This window comes from Sebastes umbrosus, chromosome 1 (genome assembly GCF_015220745.1).
Source record: "Sebastes umbrosus isolate fSebUmb1 chromosome 1, fSebUmb1.pri, whole genome shotgun sequence".
Taxonomy (NCBI): Eukaryota; Metazoa; Chordata; class Actinopteri; order Perciformes; family Sebastidae; genus Sebastes; species Sebastes umbrosus.
This window is the reverse complement of record NC_051269.1, coordinates 8,261,899-8,283,780: the sequence shown is the minus strand read 5'-3', so window position 1 is coordinate 8,283,780 and position 21,882 is coordinate 8,261,899. Positions and strand designations below refer to the sequence as shown.

Here is a 21,882-nt window from a genome sequence, read left to right as displayed (position 1 = left end):
AGAGGTGACATGAGAACTTTTTAGTTGGAGTAAGCACTTCAGGTTCATATGACAATGTTTTATTTTTGCAATGGCCTTCAAATCTGAGCAAAAGAGCTGATATTTGTCCGGTCTCTAACCTGTGACCAAGCTGACTTGGTTGAACTTATAAGGAAACTTAGGTCAGTCTCCTGTTGAAATACAGGGTTAAAGAGACACACAAGCTTCTCCACCACGGCAAGGTGCCAACTCCAGTAGGATTCATTTTTTTGTTTTATTTTGTTGATATGCAATAGCACTTTAAAAACATGTATATACTATTGTATAACAGCAAACGCTGGCCGGGTTACGGCATGATACAAGAACTGAGGAAGCGGGTTGGTGGAGGCAAAGTTTGACCAAAAGAAATCCAATTAAATATTCCATTGCCATACTCCAGCACATTGTTTACACTTTGGGATCCACAAATTTAAATGTTTTGGACGCGATTAAAGTGCGCACGTTGTTGGTTTGCTTGGTTTTGCGGAGCGTTTCAGACGGAGGGAGAATACAGGTATATTCAGGCAGGCAGTATGAAAAATAATGTTGCATTGTCAGGGAACACATAGGGTGGTTCCCCTGAACATTTGTGAATGAGGGGATAGATGGACTGGTACCACGGGACATTTTAGAACATTTTCATATTTTTCGTAGGTCTTGCGCTGATCAGCCACCACACTCTAAGAAAAAACATCTGTAGAAAAACAGAAAATGTCCTGGAAGAAAATTACCAGGGGTCTCTTTTATAAAACAGTGCGTAGGATCCATACTAAAAATGTACGTGTGCACAAAAGCCTAAAAATGGCGTGCGCCAAAAAAAAATCAGACTTATAAAACTGTGCGTACGCACACCTGCACGCAATGTTCCCTTTATAAATCACAGTCCACCTGGAAATGTGCGCACGTGGATCCGCCTCATATTCCGCCCACTACACGCCCACATTCAACCATAAATGGTCGATGCAAAGCACCTCATGAATGTTTCTGCATGTGAATGAGCCTGTTGATCAGTGGTTCTTTACGGTGAATCACGGCGACTCCCGAGAGGAAGACCAAGAAAAGGAGTTTTTCTGACACAGAGATGGAGGTGTTTGTAGGTGAGGAGGTCTCTGAACACTCGTTCCCCCGATTCTCTCATTCACGTCACGTAGTCCTCACAGTGCCGGTATATCCACCAGCACCATGCAGCATGTTCCGAGTCTCACCGCTGTGTTTATATCTTTACAGCAATCACACTGATCCATTCACTTAAAATGATCGAGACAATCAGTAATATCCCCCACCTGGATATCATTAGAAAAAAGGAAGTTTGACAGGTGTACACTATTTATATTTATTTATTTATTATTTAAGTTTTTATAGTGAACTTGTCCTGCATTATTATTAGGACTGATAATGATAATGCCGATATGGAGTGTAACGATTGTGTGAGAGCTGTCACTGGCTTCATTTACACACTTTGTTAATTTACACAATCCATACTGGTGAAGATGTGCTGTTTGGAGATGACTGGAGGAGGCAGAGTGGCGCAGCGCGGTGGCGCACTGGAGACAGTCTGATAGTTGCATCGGATAGCCGTTTTCATTTTGTCTATATGTATACTGTATCTGTCCCTATCTAATAAACCATAAATAAATTAATAAGTCATGTCATTGTAACCCACCTGATGAATAAGTATACACTGGACTAGTATAACCTAGATTCGTAGAGAGGAGTAATGAACAGGAATCGGACACCACAATGAGTAAGCAGAACACAGAATTAAGTTTAAGGGGAAATTATTGTATTGACACAGAATAAATTCACAATTACTGCCGACATTCAGTTTTGTTCAGTTTGAAATGTCTATTGAACTGGGTGCACCCTAAAAAATAAAAGTAATCCCCAAAATAAAATGTTCAGATCCAATTGTCTTTTGAGGTCCTTCCCCACAGTCCTACCACACTGACAGCAAGGCAGATGAAAGTTGAAAGCGCTCCTCAATCCAGGTGCTCAGCACGGGTAGCTCGCCATCCCCCTCGTCAGGGAGAGATTCCAATCCAAATCCGGAGTTCAAGGGTATCCAGAAAACCTAGCCTGTGTAAAATAACACGGCTTATATAGCAATATATGCAAATCTATCCAAGCTCTTAACTGTACAGTTTAATTTGATCAATATCAACATATAATACAACTTTTCAATGCTTAACCCATGAATGTAGGATAACTGTTGCATCACAATATTAACTTGCATCGTAATATTAACATATGAAATATGTCAACCTCACTATTATTATAAACCACTCAATAGTAAAGTGTAAACAACACTATTAAATGACTATTTAATATGTGAACCCATTTGAGTTGTAGATTATTATGCAAACAACCTACAGTTTAAACATTAAATACTCACTATATGTGAATATTGTGAGTAAGGCAATGTGAATACTTTCCCTGTCACAACACTGACACCTTGCGTTGATGCACACAAGCAGCACAGGGATGAACAGAATCAAGCTAATCTCATAACCCATGAACTTCAGCTACATAATCCCTCTCTGTCCACACAATGTAAATAACACACACATATTACACACACATATCTCTTTCTGCCTCTATCACCAAAGAAATACAAAATATCATTTTAGAATACAGCTCAGTGGCAAAACATTTCACTATGCCAGCTCAGAGCATTTGACTCGTGATGCCATGTGCGGCGGCTGCTTTAATGTTTGGAACGCACCGAGAGAAGAAAAGAATAAAACGATGCTCTCAGATGTTCTCAGGTCGCTTCAATAGGTGACGGAGCTCTTACTGGCTCAGATATAGTTTTACTTCTCTCTGTTCAGTAGTATATCAAGTATAAGTAGTAATAATATCACTCTGTAAATCCAGCTTCTCCGCTGCTCTCTCATCAATCTCCGTGTTTCCCACACTCCACTGCGTCTCTCACCTGAGTGAGGAGGCGGGACTTGGGATGTTTTACACCAGTAGCAACAGTTATTTCACTTTGAACCAATGAGCTTATTTGTTAAAGTTTGTTAAAGTTAGAACTCTGAACAAAAACGGAAATAAAATAAACAATGATAAATTAATTTCTGAATAAAATATAGAATGTGGTTATTTATTAAATAAAAGGAATTTTCAGTGAGGGAAATATCTCTAAATGTTTTAGAAACAACTGGTTTTCCCAGAGGGTTACATCATGTTTACTGCAGCGATTTTACACAACAACTTTATGAAAACTAATATGGTACTTGGTGATATCTGCACACTGTTAGTAGATATTATTAAAACTATTGGCGCTCTGTTCTGCCATTCTTTAATGCTATTTGATATAATCTTGGATTTCTACAACCGATGATGATGATTTCATCAGCTGCTCCACAGCTGACTGCGACTCTCGGAAGTCCGGTCCTCTCCTCTCAGATCTCCTCTGAGCTCCGGTGGTGGAGGGGGGGACATGATGGTGAGACAGCGCTGATGAGATATTGAGCGGAATTTGCTTTGAGATTTGAGTTGATCTTTTACATTTGTAAGGTGCTTATGTAATAGTTATGGCTCACTAGCACAAAGAACACTGCTGTTTTAAATGTTTATGATAAAGTGGATATAAGTATGAAGTGAAGTTAAATGTGTGAGAGGCATCATTATACGTATAATGACATTTAATGTCTACAGTCTGGCTTCAATTCATCTGCGTCTCCAGTTTCCCCTGCCTCGGTGCCTCCATAATGTGCGTACGCACGGGTCAAAGTTTCCGTACCGGTGCGCACATTCTCCCGTCAAGTTTGTTTTTATAGATCACAACTATTGCGTGGGAAGTGGCGTACGCACATTTCAGGCCCCGTTTTGTGCGTACGCAACGGTTATAAATGAGACCCCAGAACTGTTGGTGTTGACCCCGCCCCCCTGTCGTCGCCCCGCCTCCACCGGCTGACCAAGAGATGACAGGAAGTCCAGGAAGTGAGACGGGACGCTGCAGCTGGACTCCACAGGTCCTTCTCATTTCAGCATTTTTCGCCTCCTCCTCCTTGCGTGGGAAGTGGCGTACGCACATTTCAGGCCTCGTTTTGTGCATACGCAACGGTTATAAATGAGACCCCAGGACATTTTCCGTTAAGTTAACCATCAGGGGGACAGGGGGAGGGACGCAATTGCGGACCAGGGGCCTCATGTATAAAAGACTGCGCAGCTTTCACACTGGAAGAGGGCGTACTAACAAAATTGGAAAAGTACATAAACACAGAAATTTCCACATGTATAAAACTGTGCGTACGCCTGTTCCTGCGTACCTTTCCTTTATACATCTCAATGAACGTGAAATTGAGCGCAGCTGCACGTGCCACTTGGTCCGCCTTGTCTCCTCCCATTAATAACTATGCAAATGACTATAAACACGCTCCATGCTGTCACCTATTGTCCAAATAACGATGGCAAATCACGCTGGAAAAGGAACAAAAAGAAGAACGATCAGCTGCGCCCGAGCCTCGACTGCTGAGGGGCGGCGGTCTGGCCGTGTCCTCACTAACGCTGTGCTGTGAGTCACAGAGAGAGATTGTCAATACAATGAAGAATATATATATATATATATATATATATATATATGCAATGAATTAAAAAGAATGAATGAGGTTCTTGGTGGGATAAGTTATATATTAAAAGACCTTGTTGAAAAATAAATGTTTGTCTCAACTCACCTCGTTGCTTTACATTCTGTGTGTTGCATCTAAACGGCGCTGTAAAGCTGCTGATTTTGGCTCATTGTTAGGTGTGCCAGGGTCCGGTTCATCCATCTGTAGCTCCTCTGGAGCACAGACACAGCATGTTGGTCTGCCACATTGTGCAGCACGCGATTTTTGTTTTGACACGGTGGTTAAGGCATGTCATCTCTGGGAAATAAGTTTAAATGTGTTTTTGTTGTGCCTTCTGATGTTAAATATTATGCGCAAACTAATAAAGAAATATGTGGGGTTTTTTTGGATCCCACATCATAAATAAAGCTCAGTAAGTTGAGTGGAAAAAATATTTTTACGCATTTAGCGAGTTTCAGTACTTTGTAGTTTGACACTGCCAGATGAAAGAGTTTGGAGGACGGCCCGCACATTTTCACGACTGGTCTAGAATTTACGGCACGGTCCGCACATTCTAACGTCACGTTGACTTTTATACATCCCGGCGTGAGCGTGAAACACAGAGTACGCAACATTTTAGTACGTGCGCACCGTTTATACATGAGGCCCCAGGGGAATCTTAAAGTTACTCCTGAAGGATAACCACAAAAATCGCAAGCGATTCAAAGGGAGAGGGGAAACACCAAATGAAAACAGGCCTAAAGGAAGGCTCCCTACACTCAATATAACTTGAAAAGACTAAAACTAAAACACCGCTATCGAGCAGCTGACTAGAACAGAGATCCTGCAGGTCCTTTCAGCTGTCAGCATTCCCACGCATTTTCAGCAGGAAATGCATTTTCTAGTTGGTATTATTAGACTGCAAATCAGCCACGTTGTAAGTGTGGCTCCGTCTATTTCTTAAAGATGCCCACTTAAGCTATAGAGTCCAAGCATGTAGTTGACGCGTGTTTCAATAAAACTCCGTAGTCCATGTTCTTCATTTCAACTGTTTACTGAAAATCTTTCTTTAGTCTTCAAATACAAAAATGGTAACAAAATATCAAAAACATAAGCAGTAAAAAGGTAAGAACAGTAATATTAAGCACGGTATATTAAGCACGGTCAAAGACTAGTGTGCTCTCCAGGCTCCATGGCTTCAACTGAATCGTTTAAAGAGCACATGCAGCACAATTTAGCTTTCGCAGGCTATCCAGGCTATTACAACCCGACAACGCCACTCTGGGAATTTCACCCAGAGCATAACCCAACCAAATTACACAAGTTCCTTGATAAAGAGACGGGGCAGAGACGTGAGTTTCAAGTTTCAAAATCAAATAACTTTTATTTAAATTCAAAAATGGTGATTAGTTGCTGCAATGATAAAAGCTGCAAGAGACGCCAGGCTAGAAAAATAATGTCCTTTATTACAAAAATAGAGTTAAAGTGTTTTTAAAAATGTCACTACACCACTAACCTTACCAGTACAGGAGGAAGGGTGCCAGGGAAACCCACAGGAGGAATGGAGTGAGGGGAGAGGAAATGCAGAACAGTTCACCACCACCGGTAGTTGGAAAAACACAGTTACTTCCACTCACACTGCAAGGTAAAGAGCACACAGGGGTTAGGAGGACACAGCAAGCCACATGCAATAAGAACCCCAACACAAGAAGAATCCCTCCACCCACTGACCAACCACCTGCAAGGATATAGCAACCCAACCGTCCTGTTAACTGGCAGAGAGCTAGGAATGTTCACTTCCCGATTACCTCCACAACAGCTGGTTTACAGATAAACTAGATAAATGCCCCCTCCACTATTACAGCAAGAAACCTATGTTGGTGTTGGGCCACCACTTTAAACAAAAAGAAAGAAACAAATTAACAAAAGCAAAACACACAAACCTCAAATGTAGAAGTTAGAGGTAAACAGGTAAACAGATTATTAAAAATAAATCAACATACAAAAGCCCAATACAACCAAAAATAACTTAATAACCAGAAATAGGATAAATGAAATAACTAACTAAGGGACAAAAACAGCAGTGGCAACAGAGCTCCTCCTCCGCCACGTACAGCCAACCACGTCACACAGGAAGCACCAGTTTCCTTGTTCCTCGAGCCGCAAGTTACGGTGACCAAACAACTGGCCCACGTGTGATCCTCCAGCACGCCAACGCACACACATCGATCCTACGCTCTTCATATAAAGCTGCACGAGCATTAGAGCTAGCTAGAATCAGATTCTCATGTGCCAGATGCAAGTAAAATCATATCTAAATTTAGTCCTCTGCCGCTAACCTCTGGAACAGCTTACCTTTTCATATCAACAGCTCAGACAAACAGAATAGTTGAAGTCGCTGCTGAACCTCTTTTAGCTGGCGTTTCATTAAGTTAATTTTCTGTTGAGCTGCAACTCCTTTACTGCTATTATGTGCACATTATTACCTCCTTCAAGGCCCGAGGTTATGTTTTCATCAGCGTTGGTTTGTCTGTTATCAGGATTACTCCAAAAGTTTGTGATGGATTTGAATGAATTGTTTTGGAGGGGTGGAGTGTAGCACAATGAACAATCCATTAGATTTTGGTGGCGATCCGGATCATGATCCAGATTCAGGATTTTCTTTTAAGGATTACAATCAGCCTGAGCATTAAGACCACAGGGTACAACACATGCGCAGTGTAGCTGATGACGCGTTGATGACGCGTGACCCCGCCTTCTTCCTTCTGAGAGCAGAGAGATACGTGTGTGGATGTCTGGCGAGACATCGAGGTGCGACGGGAGCTGCTGTCCGTCCGCGGTGAGAAAGACAAAAAAGCGGTAGATGACGGGATAAGAGACGACGTAGTGTAACGTTATACAGACATAACAAGGCTGCTGAATGAGAGAGGCATCCGCCGATACGTTACACGGAAACACACCGTGTTAACAACAAGCCGACCACCTCACGGTACCGCCAGCTGTGAGCTGTGATCTCTTTTTAAAGTCAGGCACCTTGGCGGAGGTCTGCGCTCTCCGAATGCCATTCTAGTGTTTATTGATTTTACTCTGTTCTTATTGTTGCTTGCTTTGTATTCATTGTCATCATGTACATGTTCAGCACTGAGAGAGTGTGAGAGAGAGAGAGAGAGAGAAAGAGAGAGAGAGAGAGAGAGAGAGAGAGAGAGAGAGAAAGAAAAAGAGAGACCTCCTTGTTATCAAGTTTCCTCTATAAAACCTCCCTGGTCACCCAGACCTACACACTACCAAGACCTACACACTACCAAGACCTTCACACTATCAAGACCTACACACTACCCAGACACCCTAAAGACACCCTAATAATTAAAGACACAGATGTGAGTTCTTTTTTTGTTATCAAGTTTCCTTTATAAAACCTCCCTGGTCAAGACCTGTACAGCATCACTTGGGGTAATACAATATATTGTATTAACAAGTTTAGATTCAAGGAAAGACAGAGGTTCTGTAGGACATCTGAAGCTCAAATGTGTCCATCATGTTAAGTCGTCATCAGCCTGACAACCCACAGTAGTCATCATGGTAAAAAAGTGTTATTAAGTTTTCTCAAAGTCTGGTGTTTTATGGAGAAAAAAAGCCTGAACTACAGGATTCTCTCTATTATTGTAGATTTGTTAAAAAGAAAAAGTAGTAGGAAGAAATTCCCCAAACTTCCAGTTATCTAACAGCATTTTAAGCATGGGCTTTTTTCTTTGCTCAGATAATGAAACGAAGAAGCTCTTTCACCCCAACAGATATGTGTTTGAGGCTTTGGAGCTCTGAACAAACTGGAAAAGGAGAACACTACATAGACTTGACTCTTTCTATGTTGTTGTCTTTAGTCAAAGAGTGTTAAACTGAATCAAAAACCAACATCTCTGATGACACCAACGTCAAACAGACGCGAGTGTCAGAAACAACTTTATATACTGCTTTGCCAGACACACACACGCACGCACACACACACACACACACACACACACACACACACACACACACACACACACACACACACACACACACACACACACACACACACACACACACACACACACACACACACACACACACACACACACACACACACACACACACACACACACACACACACACACACACACGGAGCATCCTATTGGACGATTGCATCCTTCAGTAATCAGGCCGTCATCTGTGTCAGCTGTAGCTCCACCTGTCTTCACTCTGGAAGTAATCAGTGGCGTCTGGTGATCCACCTCATTGTGGCTCTTGTAATGCATCTTACACAAAAATCCAAGAGATTTGATCAATACACACTTTAAATCAATCTCATGTGTTGCAACGAACAAAATAAATGCACACAAAGAAAGAGATGTAAATATGTAAAGAAAGAGATGTAGAGTCCATGTGGCAAGACGGTTTCGTTCATGTATCCAAAACAGTTTAAAAAGCCATAAATCCACAACAGTTGTTGTGTTTAAAGCTGCATGATACGGTTTGAATAAAGAACAAACAATAGTCCCGTTTGTGTGCTCTCCAGGTTGCTCAGAGAATCACCAAAGCACCACAGCTGTGGTTATACAGAGGAGACAACAAGCCCAGTGAAAATAAAACGTTCTGAACACGGTCTAGAAACAAGTGTTGAGCGTATCGTCAGAGGAATAATACGAGCTGAAGTGGAGAAAAAGACCGTTCTTCTATCAGTATGTGGGGAAAGAAGTTGGAATTTGTATTCAATATATGAACTTGTGATTGTGTTCAATAACTATGATAACAAAATCCTCATGTCACAACTAATAAGTGATGTTACCTTTTAGTTTTAATCTTTTTTTTAGATTGTTTTTAAACAGAGACTGACTGACTCTAAACATGAACACTGGACTTTGTGGTGTTTCAGGAGGAAAACTGCCTCAGTTATTCTCTCCTAGTCACATTTACTCCATCAGCTTTGTATGATACCCTGGAAAAAAGACAAGAAAAGACTTAGTTCATTCTTGTTTATTGATTATAGAAACCTTCAGTTTGTTCACACATCCCATCAGTAAAGTCTGCTAAATGACTCTTGTTCAATGATTTCACGTACAGATTCATTTTCATCCACACCATCAGTTTGTTTGAGCAGAATCTCAGCGATGTAACAGAGAATAATGATTTCCTTATTGATTATGATCATGATAATTACAGTTTCATTAAACATCTTAGGATCTCGTTTGTACATCGATCTGGACGACAACATTTAGTCTGCCCGACAAATAAATGTGATTCTAGATATCTTTACAAAAAGTGGTGAGAACAGAATATCTATGATAAGAAATAAATCACTAGACGTTCCTTTAAGACCCGTGCAGTGGAAGAGAAACAACAACACACACACACACACATATATATATATATATATATACATATATTCATCAAACATTTAGAGCACAGAGAAGTTTACAAAGTAGAGCCCATAATGTTTGATTGACAGCTGATCTCTGTGCAGTGAAGACATGAAAAGAACAAGACTCAGTCTAAAGCGAGTATCTGTCTGGACCGTATCTGGTCAGGATGTGAATTTGTGGCTAAATTGTTACACAAATAATCAGTGGTCATGTCTATAATGTCTTGTGAACAGGTTTTTTTCCACTTATATCTTAATGTTTGATTGAAAGACAACTTATAATGAAGCAAATTGCATTCAGTAATAGTAAATGGTGACATTTACTAGTCAGTATATTATACATTTTATACAAGGTGTAAATGTATCATCATGACATACAGTCTGCAGGTTAAAAGCATTTCAGCTTTTTATTAAAGCATGTGTATCAAAAGCATTCATCATATAAGTGGTGTGTAACAATATATACATACTTACAAAGTTGATGTCATCACTGATGTTGTTGCTGCCGTGTTTATTCCTAGATGGAGTGTTGATGGAGCAGCTACAATGTTAGCATAGCCTGGCACTGATCGATCCGGACTCCGTTCAGAAAACAAGCATTTTAAAAGTTGTTTGCTTGCTGTGTTGCGGACAGACCCGACAAAGCATGAATTCAGTCTTTTTACAAATCAACATCATAATGTCGTTATTTCGGCATCATTTTGATCCGTTTATTGATATTAAATCACAGCACAGTGTGTTTATTTTGGGTTCATACCGCAGTAGCGACGTGTGGCTTGCTAATGTGCTTCCTGCTTGGTGTGAATGCACGGTGGTAACACAATACGAAGCACAACGTAACGTAACTTAAACTACTATAAACAATAGCACATGCACAACAACAGCACGATGTAATGATTCAATGAACCGCTGACACAATCCCCAGAAAACATAAACACTGAACTGTTCTCCAGCTTTTCATTTAGAAAGAGCAACAACCAATGAGGAACCTGCAACAGTCGCTGATGAATCCTGTAACTTCATCACTCAGTCAGTCAGGCAGTGACACACTTTAGTGTTTGTAGGGCTGGTCCTCTGCGGTCCAGACACAAATCAGCTCTGCAGCAACAATGATGGACACCAGAGAAGTTTAAGAGTTAAAACACTGAATTTAACCCTTAAATGACTTCTGTCTATTTCAGTTTACACAACTCAGCAGTGACATCATAACCATAAAGCCTAAGTCCAGCATAGAGAGGCTCAGTGAATGTGGTCTGGACTCTGTGGAGGAGAGTCATGGTTTCAGAGACGCTGTAGAAGGACAGAATACCTGCACTGTGATCCAGGTACACTCCTACTCTGGAGGACTGAGGACCTGAGACGGGGGTTGTGACTTTGTTGTACAAAAATATATAACTGTTTTGGTAACAAACTAACGCCCAAGATTTATCATTGTATCCAAACAAACATTCATTCGACCCCCCTGCTCTGCTGATACTCTTGTATGCGACTGCTACATAAACTGCTCCCCCTCTCCTCTCCACCTCCCAGTAACAACGTCCAGTCAGACTCTCTCTACTCAGGACCTGTTCATATCCAGTGAATCTGTCTGGGTGACTAGAATAAGACTGTCGTTGTCTCATAAATGTTGCTTTTCTGTTCCCCTCAGATAATAACAGCTGTGTGTTTACTGTGTTTGGATCCAGTGTGATTTCTCGTGAATATTTTAAGAACCCAGCTCTGGTCTTGGGCTCTGGTTGTGACAGTAAAACATCCACTTCAGTCACAGTCTGTGAGACGTTTGTCCATTTCTCTCTCAGAACGTCCTGTAGTTTATCTCTGACTTCTGACACAGCCGCCGTCACGTCCTCAAAGTAGCTCAGAGGACGGATATTGATGCTGGATGTAGATTCAGTGAGTGGTGACAGTGAGTGGTAGTTGAGTAGAAACTGGTTGTGATCCTCTGTGTGTGACAGCAGCTTCATCTCAGCGTCTCTCCTCTTCAGCTCAGTGATCTCCTGCTCCAGCTTCTCCTGAAGCTCTTTGACTCGACTCACTTCACTTTTCTGCTGGGATCTGACCTGCTGCTTCACATCACAGCTTCTTTTCTCCATGAGACGGATCAGCTCGGTGAAGATCTTCTCACTGTCCTCCACTGCTTTATCAGCAGAGCGATTGACGGCCTCCACCTCCTGTTGGAGCAGCTTCACATCTTTCTCTCTGTCCTGGATCCTCTGCTGGATGTTGAGTCGACTCACCTCCAGCTCTCTCTGCCTCTCGGTCCTTTCTGCTGCAGCTGAGACGGTGTCGTGGCCTTTATGTTCATCCACAGAGCAGAGATAACAGATACACTGCTGATCAGTACGACAGAACATCTTCATCACCTCGTCGTGACGAGAGCAGATGTTCTCCTGGAGCTTCATGGAGGGCTCCACCAGCTTGTGTTTCTTTAACGGAGCTGAGTCATAATGAGGCTGGAGGTGTTTCTCACAGTAAGAGGCCAGACACGCCAGACAGGACTTAAAGGCTTTCAGTTTCCTCCCAGTGCAGACATCACAGGCCACATCTTCAGGTCCAGCATAGCAGTGATCAGCAGGAGCAGCTTGGAGTCCAGTCTTCTTCAGTTCCTCCACTAAAACTGCTAACATGGTGTTTTTCAGCAGGACAGGCCTCAGTGTGAAGGTCTGCCTACACTGAGGGCAGCTGTAGATCTTCTTCTCATCCTCTCCATCCCAGAAGCTTTTAATACAGTTCATGCAGTAGCTGTGTCCACAGGAAGTAGCCACCGGATCCTTCAGTAGATCCAGACAGATCGAACAAGAGAATGACTCTCTCTCCAGCTGAACTCCTTTCTGCGCCATTTCACCTCTCAGTAGCAACGACTGTCTGAGATTCACTTCCTGAGAACCGACACTAGTTTGAGCTCTGATGTAATCATCATGTGTTATGTTGGTTACACCCACCTTCAAACTGTAGATCTGAAGGGGAGGGAACAAGGAAATAAGAGGACCGGGTGTAGCTGTCTGTGTTTGAGAGCAGGAAGAGGAGGGAGGAGTTATCAAGCTATGAATCATTCCAGGACGAGGAGCAGCACGACTGACTACGTCCCAAATCACATACTTTTCCTTTTTACTTCTAGCACACTGCAGCTGCCCTTACAAAGTACGTACTGTTGCATGCAGTATGAATACAATATATCTGCTGTGCAGAGGATTGTGGGTCAGAACAGCCAGAAAAGCATGCTGGCTTTCATACTGTAAAATGTGACCAGATGTAGTAGGACATCCTGGTATTTTTGGCACACTGCATTTGACATACTATGTATTGGGACATAAGAAATCTTTTTTTCTGTCATACTAAGTAGTATGGTAGAATGGGTTTTGGAACGCACAGTATGTTTCGTCATTTACAAACGGAGCCTCGGTTCAAACCTGCTCCACATTTGAAAACATTTCAGTTTTCAGCTGTAAAATATTTCTTGGCTCCTCAGGCTTTGGTGATGGCTCCACATTTCTCATAAAGTCTTCCTCACCCAGGACAGGAACCCGGTGTGGGCGACGGACCGCTGTACGGGCAGCCGTTTACAGACAGGCCAGTGACACATTACACACACTCCTGAGGCTGCAGAGATTGTTTTTAAGAAATCTCATAAGCCATTGTTTTACTGCTTAATTTTTCATTTTACATAAGAAAGTAGAGATTAGTAACCTAAGCAACTAGTGTAGTAATAATAATAATAATTTATATAACACTTGTCAAACTTAAGTACAAAGTTCTTTCCAGATTAAAAGATTTACAGAAAAGAAATGAAAATAAATCTAAATCTCATGTAACAGCGGGGCAGCTAAGCTGAAATATTCATAACAATTGTGCATTTTGCGATAAAAGCAACACATTTGGCACAGATGTAGGGTTATATGTCACGAAAAGATATAGATATCGGGGCGCTGCCAATTCGGCCCCTGACGGACGCGGCAGACATTTTCCAAAATGGCCACAAAATAGGTTTTCCAAAACGTTGCAGAAAACTGATTTTACGACTCTTGATGATTTCCAAGGTGCGTTCAAGCTGATGAGATCAGATGTCAGAAAATCACAGAAATTGTTTTTTTACCTCCTAATTTTTTAAGTGTACTTTTTAAAAGCTTTTAACCTGAGAAAAACATGAAAACCACATAAAAGGAGCATGGTCACTTCAGGGTCAAACTTCACCCCCATGCCTTCATGGTAGAATGACAACCAATAAAGCAGGAAAACTGACAGAGATAACGCTGGATACTTTTATTGGTCACCAGTAACCTCTAATCACAGTTAAAGTGATGCTGAACTTTGGTAGAACTTTGGGTTGTATTGCTAGCAGTAAAACTGACAGAGATGACATGAGAACTCTTTAGTTGGAGTAAGCACTTCAGGTTCATATGACAATGTTTTATTTTTGCAATGGCCTTCAAATCTGAGCAAAGGAGCTGATATTTGTCCGGTCTCTAACCTGTGACCAAGCTGACTTGGTTGAACTTATAAGGAAACTTAGATCAGTCTCCTGTTGAAATACAGGGTTAAAGAGACACACAAGCTTCTCCACCACGGCAAGGTGCCAACTCCAGTAGGATTCATTTTTGTTTTATTTTTTTTCAAAGGGAGAGGGGAAACACCAAATGAAAACAGGCCTAAAAGGAAGGCTCCCTACACTCAATATAACTTGAAAAGACTAAAACTAAAACACCGCTATCGAGCAGCTGACTAGAACATAAATGAAACAAAAGAACCAGCGAAGGCAGGCCACACAGACCTACCCCACTCTAAGAGACTCTGAGAAGAGAAGAAGCTAAATCCCACAGATAGGTTCACATGGCACTTCTGCAGATTCACACATCCCCATACACAGACAGCAAAAACAGGACAGCACTCTCACTACCTCTGACAAAGAGACAATGAGTCAGCACCTGAGCACTGAAACCAGGGGTAGATATAGGCTTCAACCACCTGATCCTCATCAGGGACAATTAGGCTCCACAGCTGCCTCTGCTCAGAGATAATGAACCCAACCAGCCTGCTGAGAGGCAAGTGACCCTCACATTAACGGACAGTTTCTTCAACCCCTAAAATGGAAATTTCTGTTGATTGACAGGATGTCCTTTGTACCATTCACGGGGACTTCTGTTAATCCTAAAACAGAAAATTCTGTAAATTTACAGTATATCCTCCGTACCGAGCCAAATAGCAGGCCCAACCTCTACATTCTGGAGGGAAAACAGACGCTATCCGAGCATTTGTACGTTACCTATCGGTCTTTGCGGACCGCCTGAGTCTAAAACTGGGGCTAAAACTGGGGCTAACTCTACCTGACGTCCACTGAAGTCTAAAATATGAGCATTGGTAAAATGTAAACTTCAATACCAAACTTGAGTCAGCAAAAATATTCCTGGTGTATCTGGTAACGTTAACGGTTGAACTAAACAACAAAACAGCTTTCCAGCTAAAACGATACTGAGCTCACGTTAAAGGGACTGTTTGTAACTTTTTTAGCGTATAAATGTACCGGGTCGGGACACATGCGTGCTCGCATATGTGCGCTCGCGTGTGGCCGGAGCCTCTCCTCCGCTGCCTGCTTGCCTTCACTCAGACAGCGCGCGCGTTGGAGACGGTAACGTTTCTCCCTGCGGAGCCCCGTCACCGACCAGCTTTTCCTGCTCAGCCTCCAGTGTCTCCCTCCGGAGAGGGAGAGGAAGAGGGGAGACACCGGAGGCTGAGCAGGAAAAGTCAGCATTGATTCATGGAGAGACCTTCGTCTGGTCAGCTAACATTACTGCCAAGCAGGTGAAATATAGAGTGATATTGTGGTTTTAGATGACGTGTGTCACCTCACTGTTTTGAGCGATGCTTGTTCAGGTATATTTAGAGCGAGCAAGCGCAGGCCACAGGTGTCGCTGTTAACAAGCATTTTTGAAAGTTACAAATAGTCCCTTTAAGTCCTGAACATAAATAATTTTGGTTAGACATTAATTGTTGATTTTTTACCACAGAAGTGTGACAAAGGTTTCTCCAAATTCGAAATTTGAACTAAACTTTGCCGTGTGTGTGATGGTCTCTGCCTCTTCCAACTTTTGCGCTAGCAGAGGTTCTTGTTGTTAAAACTTCTGTGAAAAATCAATACAAAAAATGCATTCATATTAACACAGTACATTGGCCCGTATTTTTACGGACTTTTCTTAGAGTGCAGCGTGTCCGTGTGTGGAGGAGGAGATGAGCCTCGCTCTCGATGAAACACCAACACACACAGAGAGCAGAGGACAGAAGCAGCGTGCCCGTAAATGACACCAAAACAAAGCAGCATAGTTTGTTTTCTGTTCATTTGGCTCAGGCGCTGTGAAAACAATGCTTATAACGGCTGCAGGGAAAACCCTGAGTTTTATCAATTGTATCCACATTTAGGCAAATTCCACGATATTCCCCATTTTACAGTTGATTCCATTTTTATTATCAAATTCCGCGATTCCGTCCATGTTTTCCTCATCGCAGATATCACAGGGTCCTACACAACTCATTATTTTACTTTTTAGCAGAATCCCCTTTGTTCACGTTTGTTTATGTTGCTAAAAGTGTGATTACGTTTTTTTTTTCACACCAGTAGTTGGGTTCATTTGGTCCAAGTGGAAAAAAATGGTGCATAGTTGTATTTTAGCTCTGGTCCAGTTCCTGTTCATACTGACTTTTTACAAACCAACCAGAGGAGTAAATATGAAGCTCTAGACTGAGAGGTAACTCTCTGATTGTCATCCTGCATCATCAGGACACACGTGGGGAAATGAAATTCTGGTGACTGACAGAAGTCTGTGCAGCACTTTAATGCTTCTGATGTGTATATTTGTGTTCTTTGATTAATAACTGATTATTGTGGGAATGCTGATTCAGCATTCTCAGTATTGTTCTTTGATCTTTATTCAACTATTTCTTCAGTACTATTTCTCCCCCCCCCCCTCCCCTCAGTATGTGGGGAAAGAAGTTGGAATTTGTATTCAATATATGAACTTGTGATTGTGTTCAATAACTATGATAACAAAATCCTCATGTCACAACTAATAAGTTATGTTACCTTTTAGTTTTAATCTTTTTTTAGATTGTTTTTTAACAGAGACTGACTGACTCTAAACATGAACACTGGACTTTGTGGTGTTTCAGGAGGAAAACTGCCTCAGTTATTCTCTCCTAGTCACATTTACTCCATCAGCTTTGTATGATACCCTGGAAAAAAGACAAGAAAAGACTTAGTTCATTCTTGTTTATTGATTATAGAAACCTTCAGTTTGTTCACACATCCCATCAGTAAAGTCTGCTAAATGACTCTCGTTCAATGATTTCACGTACAGATTAATTTTCATCCACACAATCAGTTTGTTTGAGCAGAATCTCAGCGATGTAACAGAGAATAATGATTTCCTTATTGATTATGATCATGATAATTACAGTTTCATTAAACATCTTAGGATCTCGTTTGTAAGTCGATCTGGACGACAACATTTAGTCTGCCCAACAAATAAATGTGATTCTAGATATCTTTACAAAAAGTGGTGAGAACAGAATATCTATGATAAGAAATAAATCACTAGACCTTCCTTTAAGACCCGTGCAGTGGAAGAGAAACAACAACACACACACACACACACACACACACACACACACATATATATATATATACATATATTCATCAAACATTTAGAGCACAGAGAAGTTTACAAAGTAGAGCCCATGATGTTTGATTGACAGCTGATCTCTGTGCAGTGAAGACATGAAAAGAACAAGACTCAGTCTAAAGCGAGTATCTGTCTGGACCGTATCTGGTCAGGATGTGAATTTGTGGATAAATTGTTACACAAATAATCAGTGGTCATGTCTATCATGTCTTGTGAACAGTTTTTTCCACTTGTATCTTAATGTTTGATTGAAAGACAACTTATAATGAAGCAAATTGCATTCAGTAATAGTAAATGGTGACATGTACTAGTCAGTATATTATACATTTTATACAAGGTGTAAATGTATCATCATGACATACAGTCTGCAGGTTAAAAGTATTTCAGCTTTTTATTAAAGCATGTGTATCAAAAGCATTCATCATATAAGTGGTGTGTAACAATATATACATACTTACAAAGTTGATGTCATCACTGATGTTGTTGCTGCCGTGTTTATTCCTAGATGGAGTGTTGATGGAGCAGCTACAATGTTAGCATAGCCTGGCACTGATCGATCCGGACTCCGTTCAGAAAACAAGCATTTTAAAAGTTGTTTGCTTGCTGTGTTGCGGACAGACCCGACAAAGCATGAATTCAGTCTTTTTACAAATCAACATCATAATGTCGTTATTTCGGCATCATTTTGATCCGTTTATTGATATTAAATCACAGCACAGTGTGTTTATTTTGGGTTCATACCGCAGTAGCGACGTGTGGCTTGCTAATGTGCTTCCTGCTTGGTGTGAATGCACGGTGGTAACACAATACGAAGCACAACGTAACGTAACTTAAACTACTATAAACAATAGCACATGCACAACAACAGCACGATGTAATGATTCAATGAACCGCTGACACAATCCCCAGAAAACATAAACACTGAACTGTTCTCCAGCTTTTCATTTAGAAAGAGCAACAACCAATGAGGAACCTGCAACAGTCGCTGATGAATCCTGTAACTTCATCACTCAGTCAGTCAGGCAGTGACACACTTTAGTGTTTGTAGGGCTGGTCCTCTGCGGTCCAGACACAAATCAGCTCTGCAGCAACAATGATGGACACCAGAGAAGTTTAAGAGTTAAAACACTGAATTTAACCCTTAAATGACTTCTGTCTATTTCAGTTTACACAACTCAGCAGTGACATCATAACCATAAAGCCAAAGTCCAGCATAGAGAGGCTCAGTGAATGTGGTCTGGACTCTGTGGAGGAGAGTCATGGTTTCAGAGACGCTGTAGAAGGACAGAATACCTGCACTGTGATCCAGGTACACTCCTACTCTGGAGGACTGAGGACCTGAGACGGGGGTTTGGATATTGTTGTACAAAAATATATAACTGTTTTGGTAACAAACTAACGCCCAAGATTTATCATTGTATCCAAAGTAACGTTCATTCCCCCCTGCTCTCCTGATACTCTTGTATGCGACTGCTACATAAACTCCTCTCCCTCTCCTCTCCACCTCCCAGTAACAACGTCCAGTCAGACTCTCTCTACTCAGGACCTGTTCATATCCAGTGAATCTGTCTGGGTGACTAGAATAAGACTGTCGTTGTCTCATAACTGTTGCTTTTCTGTTCCCCTCAGATAATAACAGCAGTGTGTATGCTGTGTTTGGATCCAGTGTGATTTCTCGTGAATATTGTAAGAATCCAGCTCTGGTCTTGGGCTCTGGTTGTGACAGTAAAACATCCACTTCAGTCACAGTCTGTGAGACGTTTGTCCATTTCTCTCTCAGAACGTCCTGTAGTTTATCTCTGACTTCTGACACAGCCGCCGTCACGTCCTCAAAGTAGCTCAGAGGACGGATATTGATGCTGGATGTAGATTCAGTGAGTGGTGACAGTGAGGGGTAGTTAAGAAGAAACTGGTTGTGATCCTCTGTGTGTGACAGCAGCTTCATCTCAGCGTCTCTCCTCTTCAGCTCAGTGATCTCCTGCTCCAGCTTCTCCTGAAGCTCTTTGACTCGACTCACTTCACTTTTCTGCTGGGATCTGACCTGCTGCTTCACATCACAGCTTCTTTTCTCCATGAGACGGATCAGCTCGGTGAAGATCTTCTCACTGTCCTCCACTGCTTTATCAGCAGAGCGATTGACGGCCTCCACCTCCTGTTGGAGCAGCTTCACATCTTTCTCTCTGTCCTGGATCCTCTGCTGGATGTTGAGTCGACTCACCTCCAGCTCTCTCTGCCTCTCGGTCCTTTCTGCTGCAGCTGAGACGGTGTCGTGGCCTTTATGTTCATCCACATAGCAGAGATAACAGATACACTGCTGATCAGTACGACAGAACATCTTCATCACCTCGTCGTGACGAGAGCAGATGTTCTCCTGGAGCTTCTTGGAGGGCTCCACCAGCTTGTGTTTCTTTAACGGAGCTACATCGTAATGACGCTGGAGGTGTTTCTCACAGTAAGAGGCCAGACACACCAGACAGGACTTGAAGGCTTTCAGTTTCCTCCCAGTGCAGACATCACAGGCCACATCTTCAGGTCCAGCATAGCAGTGATCAGCAGGAGCAGCTTGGAGTCCAGTCTTCTTCAGTTCCTCCACTAAAACTGCTAACATGGTGTTTTTCAGCAGGACAGGCCTCGGTGTGAAGGTCTGCCTACACTGAGGGCAGCTGTAGATCTTCTTCTCATCCTCTCCATCCCAGAAGCTTTTAATACAGTTCATGCAGTAGCTGTGTCCACAGGGAATAGCCACCGGATCCTTCAGTAGATCCAGACAGATCGAACAAGAGATTGCTTCCTGGTCCAGCTGAACTCCTTTCTGCGCCATTTCACCTCTCAGTAGCAACGACTGTCTGAGTTTCACTTCCTGAGAACCGACACTAGTTTGAGCTCTGATGTAATCATCATGTGTTATGTTGGTTACACCCACCTTCAAACTGTCCATCTGAAGGGGAGGGAACAAGGAAATAAGAGGACCGAGTGTAGCTGTCTGTGTTTGAGAGCAGGAAGAGGAGGGAGGAGTTATCAAGCTATGAATCATTCCAGGACGAGGAGCAGCACGACTGACTACGTCCCAAATCACATACTTTTCCTTTTTACTTCTAGCACACTGCAGCTGCCCTTACAAAGTACGTACTGTTGCATGCAGTATGAATACAATAAATCTGCTGTGCAGAGGATTGTGGGTCAGAACAGTCAGAAAAGCATGCTGGCTTTCATTCTGTAAAATGTGACCAGAGGTAGTAGGACATCCTGGTATTTTTGGCACACTGCATTTGACATACTATGTATTGGGACATAAGAAATCTTTTTTTCTGTCATACTAAGTAGTGTGATAGAATGGGTTTTGGAACGCACAGTATGTTTCGTCATTTACAAACGGAGCCTCGGTTCAAACCTGCTCCACATTTGAAAACATTTCAGTTTTCAGCTGTAAAATATTTCTTGGCTCCTCAGGCTTTGGTGATGGCTCCACATTTCTCATAAAGTCTTCCTCACCCGGGACAGGAACCCGGTGTGGGCGACGGACCGCTGTACGGGCAGCCGTTTACAGACAGGCTAGTGACACATTACACACACTCCTGAGGCTGCAGTGATTGTTTTTAAGAAATCTCATAAGCCATTGTTTTACTGCTTAATTTTTCGTTTTAAATAAGAAAGTAGAGATAAGTAACCTAAGCAACTAGTGTAGTAATAATAATAATAATTTATACAACACTTGTCAAACTTAAGTACAAAGTTCTTTCCAGATTAAAAGATTCACAGAAAACAAATGAAAAATAAATCTAAATCTCATGTAACAGCGGGGCAGCTAAGCTGAAATATTCATAACAATTGTGCATTTTGCGATAAAAGCAACAAATTTGGCACAGATGTAGGTTTATATGTCACGAAAAGATATAGATATCGGGGCGCTGCCAATTTGGCCCCTGCCATTTTCCAAAATGGCCGCAAAATAGGTTTTCCAAAACGTTGCAGAAAACTGATTTTACGACTCTTGATGATTTCCAAGGTGCGTTCAAGCTGATGAGATCTGAGGCCTGTACTACAAAGCAGGATTTGCGGTTATCGAGGTAACTTCAGGGTTAACCCTTCAGGGTTTTCAGTACTACGAAGCTGGTTTACTTCTTAACGAGGTAGATCACCATGGTAACTTATGCTGAACGGCTAACCTGCTCCGGAGCAGGTTATGTTCCAGATAAGAGATCAACTCCTATGAAAGCACCTCCTACTGACCAATCAGAGCTCAGTG

At 42.0% G+C, this 21,882-nt stretch overlaps 2 protein-coding genes and 1 long non-coding RNA gene across 4 annotated transcripts in view; 1 reads left to right on the top strand and 2 right to left on the bottom strand.

The window, feature by feature from the left end:
* LOC119486943 (ral GTPase-activating protein subunit beta-like) overlaps positions 1-21,882 on the top strand; it is a 592,951-nt gene that overhangs the window by 150,832 nt on the left and 420,237 nt on the right. The gene's annotated exons all lie outside the window — the stretch shown is intronic.
* On the bottom strand, positions 9,429-10,500 carry LOC119487240. The gene is made up of 2 exons (XR_005206669.1): positions 10,441-10,500; positions 9,429-9,543 (listed from the first exon to the last, which is right to left on the bottom strand). It is a non-coding gene; the product is annotated as an uncharacterized LOC119487240 (long non-coding RNA).
* LOC119492319 lies at positions 10,812-20,667 on the bottom strand. The gene is made up of 2 exons (XM_037776684.1): positions 18,796-20,667; positions 10,812-12,806 (listed from the first exon to the last, which is right to left on the bottom strand). Exons 1-2 carry the CDS (start codon positions 20,572-20,574, stop codon positions 11,139-11,141), a joined length of 3,447 nt encoding a protein of 1,148 aa, XP_037632612.1. The 5' UTR covers positions 20,575-20,667; the 3' UTR covers positions 10,812-11,138.

Bases quoted from the DNA above. Each gene is read 5' to 3' on its own strand.
- LOC119492319 (XM_037776684.1), bottom strand. From the start codon at position 20,574: ATGGACAGTTTGAAGGTGGGTGTAACCAACATAACACATGATGATTAC. The intron at 12,807-18,795 runs TAGACAGAAGTC...CTGAGAGGTGAA, and splicing joins CTGAGTTGTGTAAACTGAAA to ATGGCGCAGAAAGGAGTTCA.